This window comes from the organism of the source record quoted next, unplaced genomic scaffold (genome assembly GCF_019419815.1).
Source record: "Pyrus x bretschneideri cultivar Hongxiangsu unplaced genomic scaffold, Pyrus_bretschneideri_v1 Contig102, whole genome shotgun sequence".
NCBI lineage: Eukaryota > Viridiplantae > Streptophyta > Magnoliopsida > Rosales > Rosaceae > Pyrus > Pyrus x bretschneideri.
Window position 1 is genome coordinate 247,008 of NW_025999394.1, and position 16,246 is coordinate 263,253.

General features: G+C 36.7%; 1 protein-coding gene across 1 annotated transcript; it reads right to left on the reverse strand.

Moving 5' to 3' along the window:
* Positions 1 to 7,215: 7,215 nt before the first annotated feature.
* On the reverse strand, positions 7,216 to 8,011 carry LOC103965556 (BON1-associated protein 2-like). Its single transcript, XM_009378621.3, has one exon. It carries the CDS (start codon positions 7,952 to 7,954, stop codon positions 7,415 to 7,417), a length of 540 nt encoding a protein of 179 aa, XP_009376896.2. The 5' UTR covers positions 7,955 to 8,011; the 3' UTR covers positions 7,216 to 7,414.
* Positions 8,012 to 16,246: the final 8,235 nt, after the last annotated feature.

Consider the following 16,246-nt stretch of genomic DNA (forward strand, 5'->3'; position numbering starts at 1 on the left):
CTGCCGACAACCTCGATTCGCCGCCTTATGCCTTGATAATATGAATATTCCACTCCAATCCTTAGGCATTGGAAACAAAGGGTTTGAGAAAGAAGCAGGTTCTTTATACATGTTCTTGTGTCTGATTTTGCAAGGTGCTTGCTTACCGATCAACTTCTTTAACTCATACAACGTTTAATCATCGAAACGCATCTAAGAATTGTTCGAAAGATATTATAGAATGAAGCAGACAAAGCGAAGATCCACAGAAAATTTTTACTAGGACATTTTATTTTATACATTTGTGTATATATAGTATGTTAATTATAAATTAGAAAACTTCATTTTAATCCTTAAAAAATATGAGTTTTAGACTATAACCTTGTGTAAGATTAAAATCCAATTTTAGTCCCTAGTACATTTAATCATATCATTTATTAGTTATATTTTGATGTTTTATTTATCTTTTTATTTTTATTTTAATGTATTAATTACATTTAAATTTAATTTTTATTTCATTCATCATAATATATTTTAATGTCTACATTTAGGGAACTAATTTTTTTATAATATATATTCCGATAACAATTTTTTATGTTCTTCATTTAGGTACATTAATACATTTGAATATTTCGGTATATCCATCGGTACAAACATATAATTACATTGATTCAATATAATGCATTTCATTACGTACATTTTGGTACACACATTTGAGTATTGACTTTTTGGTACATTAATTCAATATATTATATTTCGGTACATACATTTTGGTACATACATTTCTGTATTGACATTTAGGTGTATACATTTTGGTATTGACATTTAGGTGCATATATTTCGGTATTGATATTTAGGTACATTAATTTAATATAATACATTTAGGTTCATTATAATATATTTCGGTACAATCATGTATGTACTAATATTTCGGTACAAAAAAGTCAATTATATATTTCGGCATAATCATTTTTGTACACTTATGTATTTATATATTTTTGTATCGCAAATTTCTTTTAATATTTTCTCATTTACATTCATTTGTAATTAAAAAACTAAATATGTGCATATTAATAAAATTAAAATTTAATGTGGAGAGATTAAATAAAAATACACATTAAATAACAAAAATTGAATGTAAATTTTGATAAAAGTACACTTCAAGGGATTAAATTGAATATGTTATCACCAGGTTTTTTTTTTTTTAAATTTTAATCTTTTATAAGGACTAAAGTTCAAAAACCCCATTATAAATTATGTGGAATTTTATTATTTTTTATTTGGTTTATTGTTTTTGTACATTGAGTCTCTTCATAGAAAATGTGTGTAAGAGTTAATTCGTAAAGATTTCTTTCAATGTCTAATAATTAATATAAAGATAAGGATGGACCGTTTCTAAACGAGTCAGAAAAAATAAAACCAGACAAGGCATATCAAAAATCAATACTGCACATAGATTTATACCCAGTGTGTTTTCAAAAATTATATTCTAGATCTTTACTCTTAACTATGAAAGGGCCCCATGTTTGTTGTCCTCAATTTCGTGTCTTCTTCATGTCTTGTGACATCCCACATTGCCTAGGGGAGTGATCCTTATATGTATATTCTCATCCCTACCTAACACGAGGCCTTTTGGGAGCTCACTGGCTTTAGGTTCCATAGGAACTCCGAAGTTAAGCGAGAAGGGGGCTAGAGCAATCTCATGATGGGTGACCCACTGGGAAGTTGCTCGTGAGTTCTCAAAAACAAAACCGTGAGGGAATGGTAAGCCCAAAGCGGACAATATCGTATTACGGTGGTGGAGCGGGCCCGGGAAGTGATATGTCCCGGGCCGGGATGTGACAATATGGTATTAGAGACTAACCCTGGCCGTGGTGTGCCGACGAGGACGTCGGGTCCCTAAGGGGGGTGGATTGTGACATCCTACATCGTCCAGGGGAGTGATCCTTATATGTATATTCCCATCCCTACCTAACACGAGGCCTTTTGGGAGCTCACTGGTTTCGGGTTCCGTAGGAACTCCGAAGTTAAGCAAGAAGGGGGTTAGAGTAATCCCATCATGGGTGACCCACTGGGAAGTTGCTCATGAGTTCCCAAAAACAAAACCGTGAGGGAATGGTAAGCCCAAAGCGGACAATATCGTGCTACGGTGGTGGAGCGGGCCCGGGAAGTGATCTGTCCCGGGCCGGGATGTGACAATATGGTATTAGAGCCTAACCCTGGTCGTGGTGTGCATATTGTCACATCCCGGCCCAGGACAGATCACTTCTCGAGCCCGCTCCACCACCGTAGCACGATATTATCTGCTTTGGACTTACCATTCCCTCACGGTTTTGTTTTTGGGAACTCACGAGCGACTTCTCAGTGGGTTTATTGGGAATTCACGAGCGACTTCCCAGTGGGTCACCCATCATGGGATTGCTCTAGCCCCCTTCTCGCTTAACTTCGGAGTTCCTACGAAACCCGAAGCCAGTGAGCTCCCAAAAGGCCTCGTGTTAGGTAAGGATGGGAATATACATATAAGGATCACTCCCCTGGGCGATGTGGGATGTCACATGTCTCCTCTTCGTTGGATCGACATGTGTCATTCTACTTAACAAAGGTTTAACCATGTTAAGATCATCTCCAACACTGGCCTATAACCTATTTTTCCCCTTCTATTCCTCCCCAAATCCAACCCAACCCAAGCTTAAATTGGACCTAAAACCTAAAACAAAGCCAAATTTAGCCCAGGATTAATGGGGTTGGTCCACCATATATATATATATATATATTATTTAGATTTTCATTGAATCCAACGGTTAAGATCTAATTTGATAAAATTCAACGGTAAAAAAAAACATTAACGATCCAAATTTAAATCTAACGGCTCAAGTAATTAAAAAAATCTTTTATTTGTTTCATATTTTTTCATAGTGTTTAACGAGTTTCATGGTGTTGGTTAGTGATTTTTCAGTATTTGTCAGAATCTAAACATTTTTAGGTTAAAATGTTCATAAAATTAAATGAGGATAGTCTACATAATTTTTTTCTTTTAAAAAAAGTTATTTTAAGAAAAAAATTAGCCTAAATTCATTCTTTAATAATCTGAGGCTAAAATTTTAGGCCAGAAGGGTTGGACTAGAAAAACTGTTTCTGGATTAAAACCTAAATTTTCTGGGCTAAAATGCTTAGGTTTTAGGTTAAGGGTTAGAGATGGTCTAAGTCTTACAATTTTGTTTTACAAAATAAATTAGGGTAAAGTACAAAAAACTACCTCAACTATGGGTCAAATGACACTTTCATACCTCATCTTTTAAAATTGACAATGTCATACCTCATCTTACGAATTTGTGTCAATGTTATACCTTCCGTTAGCTTGGCCGTTTATTTCTCAGTTAAATGCTGACGTGACTTGATCCGGGACCCATTTTTATTAAAAAATTATTAAAAACAAAAAAAATCATTTAATATTATTTAAATATTAAAATAATAATAAAAAAGTACATAAAAAAATAAAAAACAAACATCTCCTTTCGTGCATCTCCCCTCTCTCTCTTCCCCATCATCTTCCTGCAACCCAGAAAAGAAGAAGGAGAAAGAAGAAGAAGAAGAGAAAAAAAAAAAAAAAAAAAAAAACCCAAACCAAACCAAACCCAGTTCATCCCCCCTCCCCCCACCACAAACCCAACCCCCTGCAACCTAGAAAGGGGGAGGAAGAAGATGGAAACAAAAAAACAAAAAAAAAACAACAACGGAAACCTAGTTCATCCCCCCTGCAGAAGAAGAAGAAGAAGAAGAAGAAGAAGAAAAGAGAAGAAAAAAAAAAAAAAAAAAGGGCAAACCCGTCCCCTCCACCCACCCAACCTGCAGAAGAAGAGAGAGGACCAAAAAAAAAAAAAAAAAAAAACAACGGGAAACCCTTCACCCACCCACCCAACCTGCAGAAGAAGAAGAAGAAGAAGGAAAAAGAAGAAGAGAGAAGGAAAAAAAAAAAAAAACCCAGTTTGTCCGCCCCCCCTCACACCCACCCTCTCCCCTCCACACCCATTCCCCCACCCCCCACACACCACCACCACCCCCCCCCCCCCGGGGCGCCCATTTTCTCCTCGCCCAAGGGAATGGGTTTTTTTTTTTTTTTTTTTTTTTTTTTTTCGGGGTTGTAGGTAATGGGTGCGAGGTTGGGTGCAGAGGATGGGGTGCGAAGGTGGGGAGGTTGGGTGCGTGGGTGTGGGGAGAAGAGGGGGTGGGGAGCAGGGGAAACAAATTGGTTTTTTTTTTTTTTTTTTTCTCTTCTGTTTTTCTGGGTTGCAGTTGCAGAAAGGGGAAGAAGATGAAGATGGAGAGAAGGGAGAGAGGGGGGAAGGGACGAATTGATGTTGGGTTTTTTTTTTTTTTTTTTTTAAATAACTTTTCTTTTTTATTTTAATATTTAAATAATATTAAATGATTTTTTTTGTTTTTAATAATTTTTTATTAATTTTTTAATAAAAATGGATCCCGGATCAAGCCACGTCAGCATTTAACTGAGAAATAAACGGTCAAGCTAACGGAAGGTATAACAGTATGAAAGTGTCATTTGACCCATAATTGAGGTAGTTTTTTGTACTTTACCCAATAAATTAATAAAAAATAAATAAATAAAATAAAATAATAAACCACAAGATGGGAGTTTGGGAGAACATGACGATGACAACACTCCCAATTAATAAGCTACCCACAAATCTAGCTGGCAACCGCAACAACCACCCCACCTTGCCGTCAGAAGCCCGTCGCTTTCCTCTTTGCTACTGCCAGCCCTCCTTCTCTCTCTCTCTCTCTCTCTCTCTCTCTCTCCCTCCCTCCCTCCCTCCCTCCCTCCCTCCCTCCCCCTCCCTCTTCAAACTCGCACAACAAATCCAGGAATCATGGTCGTCGTCGGCGAGTATATACACCAATCCCAGCGTTTTAGTAATTATTGGTCAATCAATTAAATCAAATTGGAGTCGACGAATCGAATTGAACACGAGTCTCCCATTCAAATATAGCCGAGAGTTGGAATCTCATTGAACAATAATTGTTCTGTCTCTATTACAAGGTTGAAGAGAGAGTAGAGAGAGAGAGAATGAGTTTCGTTGGCGAAGAGGAGGGGTGGTGGTTGCGGTTGTGTTACTGGGGAGTTTTGGCTCTATCAATTTTCAATTTTTTGCAGGCGGTTAAAAAAGCTCCATTAAGTAGGAAGACACAAACGGAAATGAGACATGAAGGACTAAATTGTGTACAGCAAAACTGCGACCCTATAAAAGGGAAATGATGCTGGTTTGTTTTGTACATGATTACAAACAAGATATATCATGATCTATAATTGCTTTAGATTTTGATTTATGTAGAGAAAATGATATAAAGTTTCGAGACATTTGATGACCAAGATGAAGAGAAGTATGGTGTAACTTTGAACAACTTGAATCATGTGCAGTTGTAAAGAATCGTATCTATGATTGATCAGAGATATAAACTAACTTTTACTGCTCTTCTATTCATTTTTCAATTTAATCTATTTATGTATGATTTTCAAGTTTTATTATTTTCATGTACATACCTGTCTATATAGGACAGTGTATCAACTAATATGTCAGTTCAGAGAATTAAATCAATAAATAAGCCTTCTTTCTTTCACTAAAAATCAATTTGATGGATATATGATACACAAAGTATGGGACGTCGAAGCCCCTATATAGGTCGCGGGTCTGCCCTATACAGATTTACGTGGCCAAGAAAGGTTGATTGTGTTGTGGAAATGATATTTTTGTTATTTTATTGTTTTTTAGTAGAACGACAACATAAGTGGATTAAATAGTTGTTAGGTGGGTGGGGAATCGATGTAGATCGAGCCTGCACAAGAGCAATGTATAATTGTTTTTTCCGGTTGCGTTGCTGCAGCTTCGATATTTTATGGTTGTTGTATTTGTCCTGGCTTTGGATTCTTTGTTAAAAACCAGCAAGCGAGCATGGATAAGCTTGCGGCTTCAGTTTTGGAGAATGGGTGAATTATTTGATGTGAAATACTTTATGTTATAAAGGCTTACTATTTTTCTCGTCTGGAAACAGGTGATGTTCATAGGCAGCCATTGAGGAGCAGCCTGCACTGTATCCACTTGAAAGGTGTAGCATTAGAAATGCATGCCGAAAGGAAGAATCTGGAGGACATCTAGAAGGAAGAGGACGTGGTCCAAGCTGTTATCGCTGGCAGCTGGCGGCTGGCTGAGGTAAGGTCCCGCTAAACTTGATCGCAATAGTTGTTTATTTATATTCTTACCATGTTTTATACCATATTTATATACCACTTTATGTGGCATCTGATGTGAACAGCTACATCATTTAAAGAATAATGTTAGGAATACCATCTTTTTTGTTAGATATTGTAAATTACATGATGTGATTGTTAATGGTTAGACTTCTTTTTTAATGATTTAAAAAAGAAATCCAACGATCATCTGTCACATTGTGTAGCTTATAAAATATGATTTAAAATGACGTTTCTCTAGCATCACCCTTTTAGTTATTTTAATTTTTAATATTTCATTATTTGGAAGAGATAATTTTGGAACTTAAAACATCTTTCAATGACTTTGGAGAGAAATACCACCAAACAAATCAATTCATTAATGGCTAGTTTGCTTTGGTTTGTTTGATTAAGCAGTTAAGCAAATATTCTTAAAAAATTTCATCATTTTTCAAAACAATTTTTTTTTAAGAACATCCCTTGAAAACAATTTTTTTTAAGACTCAAAAACTTGTTTGGTATGAAATTTATAATTGTTTTAAATCATAAAACTTAAACTGGTGTTTTTAGTGAATAGGGTTTTTTTTTTTTTTTTTTAAGTTAGTCTTGAGATTAGTTTTTTAAAATAATTCAATCAAACAAGTTTTTAAGGCCTAAAATTTAAAAATTATTTTCTAGTTAAAAAAAAATGGATTCAAATAGAGCAGCCTAGTTTTCCATCATGTTTCAAAGAAAATTTCATACTACCACGAACGAATGTTTACAAGAGAAGTTGGAAAAATATAGGAGAGAGATAACGGGTATGAGATCAATCTAATTCCTGCGTGTTTAGGTATTAGACTACAAGATTAAGATTATAGTGGGAATTCTACGTACTCTTTTAATCAAAACAAAAACAATCAGGTATTTGTAATTTGTAACAATGAATTCAATTGTAGCATAAAGATTACCAGAAAAAAGTGGGCATAAAATTTTGTTCAAGAACACAAAAGCCATTGGCATTCTCCTTAACCAAGAGTCTAAATTTCGGGAGTATTTTTTCTCGTGACTTTTAAGTGAAGATGATGCTCACCTCATTTGAATGATTTTAAATTTGAAGATCTGTATAGTTAATAGACACAAAATCTAAAAATTTAAGCTCATTGGTGGTGAGCAAAAATACATATTGTTCTTATTCTTTCAGCAGGTGGATCTTCAATAATGTTTTTTCTGATAAGAACCATACCAAACCGGAACTCCTGTCGCAACGCCGCCACCAAAATTATTGTTCTCAGCAACCGGAAACCCCATTCTCGAGTGAGACGACGTCGTTGAACTTGAACAAGCGTAAATCTCCGGAACCTTCATTCTCACAGAAATATTAATAATCCCATTCCTCTCCCCTCTGTTATCCCTCAGCCTGTAACTCAAAAAATGCAGGTAACCCTCCGGCACGTACCCACCTACAAAATCCGACGCCGGAATCGTCGCCGTCCCGACCGTCCTGACGCCGTACGACGTCTTGCATTGGACCTCTACCGTGATGGACCTCGAGTGCGCTGGCAAGTCGAGCACGAGCTTCTCGTTCCATCGAGGGTAGGCGCCGCCTTCGGTGTCCATTTCCGTGGTGCAAATCTGACTGTTGGTGTCGGGCCGGACCGTCACAGAGGAGTTTTTCTTGATGGGTTTTCGATCTAATTTCAGATTCTCGGCGGAGATCACCGTGATCTCGAGCGTCCGGGAATTGGCTGCCATGGTGGATGAATTGGTTGTGCCAGGGGACTTGTAAGAGCCGTCGAGGGGAAATAGTTGCGGGTGGGGTTATATATAGGAAACGGAGTGTTGAGGGAAGTGTGCGAGAAAGGAGAGAGCAACAGCCACGTGGTTTCTTCTGTGGAATTGAAAATTAGACTCTGAAATAAAATCGCGCGGAAATGGGGAGAAGTGTAATTTGGTTTTTTAGTTGACTTTGCGCCTTTTACTCAGTTTTTGAGATTTTTTCGGAGAGAAATTTCCATGTAACTAATTACCTCATGCCTCTTACGTCCACAAAGAAACTTTTCCAAGTAATTCATTCTTTCAACTTATTGCGGAGAGATTTTTAGTGTGATTGGAACAATGATGGTACATTATGTGTTATTATATAAATAGTAGGATATATGTGTTAAAAAGTTAATAACTTAAAAAACCAAAATTTTCACCACTTATGTAATAACACATGGTGTACCATGCATATTCCGATCACAATGAAAAATTTCTCCTTATTGCGGGGCTAATATTTTTGGAAATAAGGATGTATCTCTGTTTTTATTTCTCAAAAACAGCAAGGAGGAATTTTTAAGTACGGCTGATGCATATGAACATGCTCGCATAGTATAGGTAAACCCCGTTATTTATTTACTAGTTCTCATGTGGATAAACTAAGCGATAATATTTTTATTTACGTTGACAAACATGTTCACACGCCTCCTAACTTAACTTATTGCGCGGTGATAAGAGTTGGAAACTTGCAACATTTTGCGGAGGAAATCCAATTATGGCGTGCTGCGTGCGTAGAGAGTTATTTCTAGTCATGCTTGTAATTGAATCTTCATGATTTGTTAAGAAAATCCAAACTCTTTTTGCTTTGTTGGGTGAAGCTTTCATAATTTCAAAAGTGCCATTTTCTTAATTATTTTAAATTATAATAAATTGTAGATTATTATGTAAAATAAAATAAAATATTCAAGAAAAATAAAGAATAAAACAAAGAAGAGGCTTTAGTGTTATATAAATTGAAAAGTAAATTGCTTATTATTTATATAAACATTGAATGGAAATTGGCGTGGAATGTGATTGAAGTTTCTTTGAGTAAAATAATGTTGGGCAAATTTAATCTAGCAGTCAAAGTAAAATTATCATCTTGTTCACGCTTCTAACGCTACTCCATCTTTACATCACTGATCCTATCATATTCTATTAATTTCTTGTTAAGCATTATCCCAAGATTATACTATATTTAACTCGAATACTCTATAATTAATCTTGTCTATTGACTAGGGAGAAACTATTGTCCAAACAATATAACACGTAAAAAGATAATGCTTAATCACAATTGCAAAAGACATCAATTTAGAAAAGACGTGACGTTGAATATGAGTATAAACTCATCAAGTGACCAATCCCAAAATTACGTTTGTTAGAAACCCAAATATAAAGCTAAAATGACGAGAAGAGAAACACGTACAAGCCAAATCATTTTCATCATAAAATTCCAAATCTCGATTGGTTTATTCAATTACCTCTTGTAGTTGTAACCTGAATGTTCACGACTCATTTCCTTTGCATTAGGAGTAGGACTTACACAGAACGAATTTACAGTAATTGTGATGGTTAGTTTCATTAAAACAATAATATGTATGTAAGCTTCTCAACACATAATAATATACTTTGAATCAAAACCATACACAATGATGAATCTGTTGACGTAAGTTGTTATTCTTGTATGGTTCATGGCATGCGTCATGTCTTAGAAATGGTTACCACTTTTTAAAACAGAGATTCTTTTCACCACTATTGGCCATCCTAGTGCAATGCGCCTCCATAATACTTTGTTTTGTTGACGAAGACCGAGTTTTAAATTTAAGGAAAATGGTGTGCCTTTAACATATAGTTGTATCGCACAATCGTATCACGTCAGCTGAACACGCACATTAGCACAGTACTTTGAAATTTCTCCGGCAGAATGTTTCTGCGTTTGTTGAGGATGGTGACGGGTAGAAGTTAGGTGGACAACTCTTTGACTATGTCATTACATAAACTTACTTTCCAATGAGCTTTGCCTCCAACTCACATATCCCAAACCATATGTGTCCTTTGTATGTCGTCTGCTTCATTGCGTAATCAGCTTGACGATTGAAATACCCCTAATTATATCATGCCCCACATCAACGCATTGATCTTGTATGAGCTACTTTCTTTAGTGGCAAGTAATACATCCTCCTTATGCCAACAGGATATGGAATTGGTCGAGTAAACTGCTTTATCCAATTTGACCGAGCTTAAGTTTCCCTTGTACTCATTTTATTTTTAAGATAGTTGCTTGTACTTATAGTTGTTGTCAATGAAATAATTTTTATGTGGTCCGTATAATTTCTTCGAATGTAAATTTTTAAGTTAAAATTTCCGTAAAATAAAACAAGTAATATACAAAAAATGAAGTTAACCTCAAGTTGTAACAATGAACAAACCTGTCGTATTAAATTTTGAGATTGCATGGTTGGATGAATTTTTTTTTTGTGTGACTTGTGTATAGATGAACTGGTGTATTAGGGAGTCTTAAGTTTGGGTTCAAAACTTTTGGGTTGAAGATGGTTTAACATATGGGCGGAGCCAACATAGGCTAATAGTGGTCAACAGACCCTTGTGGACTTCATATTTTTTTTCATCAAATTATGTTTATATTTCGTAAAAACTTATGAGAGCTACAAGACCCATTCCACAACCTTATTTTTCCATCCCATTTTATAATCTCACCCCTTATAAAGTAAGTTTAAAAATTAAAACACTCTCCTCACCCACCATATTCCTAAAATGTCCATCAATTTAACTATTTTTCAAAAATTAAAATTTCAAATGATTCTACATAAGAGTGTCAATGTTGAATCATAGTAAATTAACTGAGAAGATTTGAACATAAACATGGCTGCCTTGCATTAAAGAAGAACACAAGTACAAACACCAACCTTTGAACTTAAATCAGAATTACTTTTTCCTTTCAAAACATTGTCCAAAATCATTGGAAACTCAGTGCCAGTTTTAGGTTCCACTACATGTCTTCTCCATGTTCAAGTCGGGAATTGGTAGTCCTGCACATCTGTAATGCCCAACCTCACAAGGTCTTTGATCCATGACGTCCGTATTCTCCAATGGAACAACTATTACATTTGAAGATCTGGTGGTATTTAACAAAGAAGAAGGTTTGTAATCAACATAAAAAATAAAATAGATTGGGTAATTTTACACTTTAATCAACTCCCTCGCGAAAGGTGTAAGACTTACAAGTTGCCAAAGAAAGATAGTGTGTTCTCTTCGTGTTCTTTAATTTTTTTCAGTGTTTTAAAAAACTTGGCTCGAGGCACTCCTAGGCGGCCTTGGAGGCACGGACTTCACCATTTTCGCCTCTGTTTTGTGGAACTAGGCGAAATACTTGCCTAGGCTCGTCGAGGCATGCCTAGGCGCCTGAGGCGTCAACTGGGCGTCCCTTTTTCATTTTTAGGTCGCAGAAATTTGGATTTCTTTTAGTTGTAGGGCTGTTTTTGAGTTGCAGACCAAGAAACCAGCGAAGGAGGCGAAGGAAATGAAGGCAACGACTAGGGTTTTTAGGCTGAGTTTTTTTTAATTTAAAATTTTTGTCTTTAAAGCTTTATGTGATTTCATGTCCTAAGATTTATTGTATATTATTCTTAGTAGTAATGAAATTATCAAAATGCTTTTGAGATGCCATGTAGGCCATCCACGTGGACCTCAATCTTCTTTTCAGTTTTCCACTCTTATGTTATTATTTTCGAATAGTACTCATTTTTATAGACACATGGTCGCAGATGGAACTCAATTCGAAGTTATAACGAAGAAGTTATATTCGAAACAGTGTAAATTTATCAGAGATAAATTTAAAGCCTAAAAACTGACCTCATGCAGTGTGCATCACTGCTTGCGCTGGCCTTGTATGAAATAAATAATTATTTTGAGGTTTTAAAATCGGAGGCAGATTGTCTGCCTTTCTGTTACCGTGCCCTTCTTATTCCTTCCTATTTGTGTGATCACGGTTAAGCGACTTCAATATTTTATATTGTTTTTTTAATAGAGATAATAAGACAAAAAATAATAGGAATATAATATATTAACGTGGCTTAATCATGACCGCATAAATAGAAGGGAATAGAAAGGACATGGTAACAGAAGGGCAGACAATCTACCTCCTTTAAAACCCACTCTTGTCAACACACATCCATCAAACATCATTCTTTTCCTTTTTAAAATATATTCTCTCTCTCTCTTTCTCTCTACTTACACACTTAACCATTATTATATTCAACACTTCACTCATCTTCTACCATTAATTCTCACGCTTCACATCAGTCAATCCTTCTCTTTTTTCCACTTATCTCCCTCACATCTCAACTTTGCCTCTCCCGTAACTCTCTCTCCCTCTGCAACTCATCTTCTCCTTTTCGGCACAACTCAGACAGCCACCATACCACCTCCAAATGCAACCCAAACTCAATGAAAAATCACCTAAGCTTCTAGACCATATACTCGAGAAAATAAGAAATCTAGAGAAAACGAAGAAATTCTAAAATCGAAAAATAAGGAAACCCAACGAACCGAAGTCCTCCATCTCAGTAAGGTGAACCTCCCACCTCTAAAGCTTAATTTTTGGACTTTCTAGTGCGTTTTACAAGCTTGCTGTAGAAATTTTCAGGTCGACGGGCCGAGGGCCCACTCCAACAACACCGATACTGTTCCCACTTAACCACATGCACAATCCTCAGGTGTGGGGTTTTATCACAAAAGGCCTCGATGTTAGTTAGAGAGGGGTATTTCTATTTAAAGCACTCTTCTCTTCTCCCTCTGTCTGATGTGGAACTGGGGGTTCCAACACTCCCCCGCATGTGAGATCCCACTTATGGGTCACACGTGAATTTCCACACATCGGCAACCACGTGGAGCCATGTCGGGACTCACCCAATCACGTGGGGCCAATGGGGACCTACCCAAACACGTGGCATCTTTGGCCTACGTGGACAATCACGCGGGGCCAACGGAGACCCACCCAATCACGTGGCAGTACGGGCCCGCCTCCTAGCTCTGATACCATGTAGAAATTTTCAGGTCGACGGGCCGAGGGCTCACTCCAACAACACCGATACTGTCCCCACTTAACCACCTGCACAATCCTCAGGTGTGGGGTTTTATCACAAAAGGCCTCGATGTTAGTTAGAGCGGGGTATTTCTATTTAAAACACTCTTCTCTTCTCCCTCTGTCCGATGTGGGACTAGGGGTTCCAACACTTGCATGCAAGTTTCTGTGTGTTTCGAAGTGTGTTTATCTAACCTATCATTTTTCCGGCGAGTTTGTAGGATTCTCGCTCAGAACCCTGCCAAATCTCGTTGGTTTGGTTAAGTTGAAGGGGTAGGACGACTTCCCACTACCCCTAGGCTACGGGTTTGAGCTTGCATGCCCAAATCCACTTCGAAACGGATAAAAACAGAGAACTTTAACTCCGCCACTTTCGGGTCATTTTCTAATGATCTCCGACCAACTTTTGGCCTTGAAATAGGTATAATCTTATTCCTCTCATCCTAAGCTTCGTTTTGATATATTATTGGCAAATTTGAATGTGAAATGGCTCTGGACGGAGCGTTTGAACCCTCCCTAGATTTTCAGACGAAAATTTGCAACAAACCAAACATTTCAAAAAAAAAAAAAAAAAAAAAAGGGCCCAAAACCCGATCCATGAACTGACCCAAAACCCATGACCCTTTAACCTTAACTCATTTCTGACCTGGATTTACGAGATTGACCCAGATCCATTTCTTAAAAAAAGAAAAAAGAAAAAAGAGGATTCACGAGATCGACTTAGATCCATTTCTTAAAAAAAAAAAAAAAAAAAAAAAGAGGGCCTAAGCCCAAACCTTTGATCATGTTCCAGATTGGCCCATTTTCGAAATGGACTCAAAATATTCTCTGGAATATTCTGAGAATATTCTCTGGAATATTTTGGGAATATTCTCTAGAATATTCCTTGTGTTGACTTTTTTAAAATTCTCTCATAAACCCTCTTAGGCTAATTTTAACGCATTGAGTCCGTTTTTGACATCCATTTAGTGAAATTCTAAACCTTCCTTAGCGTATTTTGACTTTTTAGGGTTGATCGTTGACTTTTTACAAAATTTGCTCGAACCTTTCTTAGCGTATTTCGATGCATTGATTTTGAATTTGCCATTTATTTTTCCAAATTAAATCGCTTTAGTTGAGTTTTACTAACGGTATCTAACCTACCATTTTTTCGACGAGTTTGTAGGATTCCCATTCAAAACCCAGCCAAATCTCGTTGGTTTGGTTGAGTTGAAGGGGTAGGACGACTTCCCACTACCCCTATGCCATGGGTTTAAGCTTGCATGCCCAAATCCACTTTGAAACTGACGAAAACAGAGAACTCCAACTTGGGCTGTCACTTTCGGGTCATTATTCGATGATTTCCGACCAACTTTTGGCCTTGAAATAGGTATAATCTTATTCCTCTCATCCTAAGCTTCATCTTGATATATTATGGGCAACATTTGGTTGTGAAATGGCTCTAAACGAAGCGTTTGAATCCTCCCCAGATTTTTTGACGAAAATCTGCAACAAGCCAAACCTTTTCAAAAAAAAAAAAAAAAAAGCCCAAAACCCATGACCCATTAACCCTAACCAGGATCTGCGAGATTGACCCAAATCCATTTCTAAAAAAAAAAAAAAAAAAAAAAAAAAAGGAGGCCTAAGCCCAAACCCGGCCTAAACCTTTGGGCCATTGTTCCAACCCGGCCCATTTTCAAAATGGGCTCAGAATATTCTGGGAATATTCTTTGGAATATTATTTGGAATATTCCTTGTGTTGACTTTTTTCGAAATTTTCTCGGAAACCCTCCTAGGTTAATTTCGACGCCCCGAGTTCGTTTTGACATCCATTTAGTGAAATTTCGAAGTTTTAATGTAGTTGACCATTGGGACGTCTTAGTTGACTTTTAGGGTTGACCGTTGACTTTTCGTAGATTTTTGTACAAAATTTTCGACACACTAATTCCGAATCCGTCCGTTTTTCCAAATTAAATCGTTTTAGTTGACTTTTACTAACGGGACCCAATATTATGCTTAGGTGCAATTATTATCTAAGACTCCAGCTTTCCTAGCTCAAATGGATGTGGCATCGCAAGTAACTGTGAATGGGTCTTTTCGTTTTTGCGTATATATATGTATATGTGATTTTTCTTTGACAACTGCTTTTATATATATTATGATGTGACATGCTATGTTTAGCTTTACAAATAGACTTTATGTACACTTTATGTTTTTAATATTATTTGTGAGCATAAACTTGTCACATGACATCTTTGCGTGTTATCTGCTCATTACTACATGTTTGCACGGTGTCCCTTAGTTGTTTATACTGTCCTAGGTCAAGGACCAACTTCACCTGTAGTTCACATGCACCGTTTACATTCGCTTTGGATTCAAAGTTAGGTGTTAGCCTGTCCTTTTGTGTGATGTTATGGACTCGTATGTAATGCAACTAGCGCAGCTCACGTGATATAGTATTAGAATGTAAAACCTACACCCAACCTATTCCATTGTTTGAATATCTCCACAATGGCTTTGTGTGTCTACATAAATTAATGAGTATTGATTTCTTATAACAACGAATTGAGATTTGATGTTGAGATACCTTGTTGTTGTGCCTGCATCCTTTAGCTCACTTGTGATGCATGACACCTGTTATATACTATTATTATAATATTTTTGGGAAACCATATACTTGTTTTACATCAAGGGGTTACACTTTGCGAAAAGGTTTTACAAAACTTTATTTTTTAGGCCCACTCACCCTTATTTTTCATCACCCCCCCTCCCCCAATGTTTTAGTGGCAAAGGTTTCATGACGACGAGGAATATTGGTAAAAGCTGTTATGTTGGAGACTTTTCCTTTCGATATAAATTTCCTTACTTTTCTTTTATTGCAATATATCTATGCTCTGACATCACTTGTGTGATATGGGTTCAATCCTGCTCACATGCGCACTCTAAATTAGTCTCTTTTAGGTTTTAATTTATTCACATTTTCCCCATCACTACACTTTATGGCTTCGTCACTCTTCGGGTGTCAGTCAGCACATTGCGATTCAGATGTCTACATAGACATTCCGGGTCGGGATGTGTCACCTTAACTGCCCACTTTGTTAATATTTATTACCCCACTATCTTCACTTATTGACATTTATTACCCGCAATCTCCTTACTCTTCACTT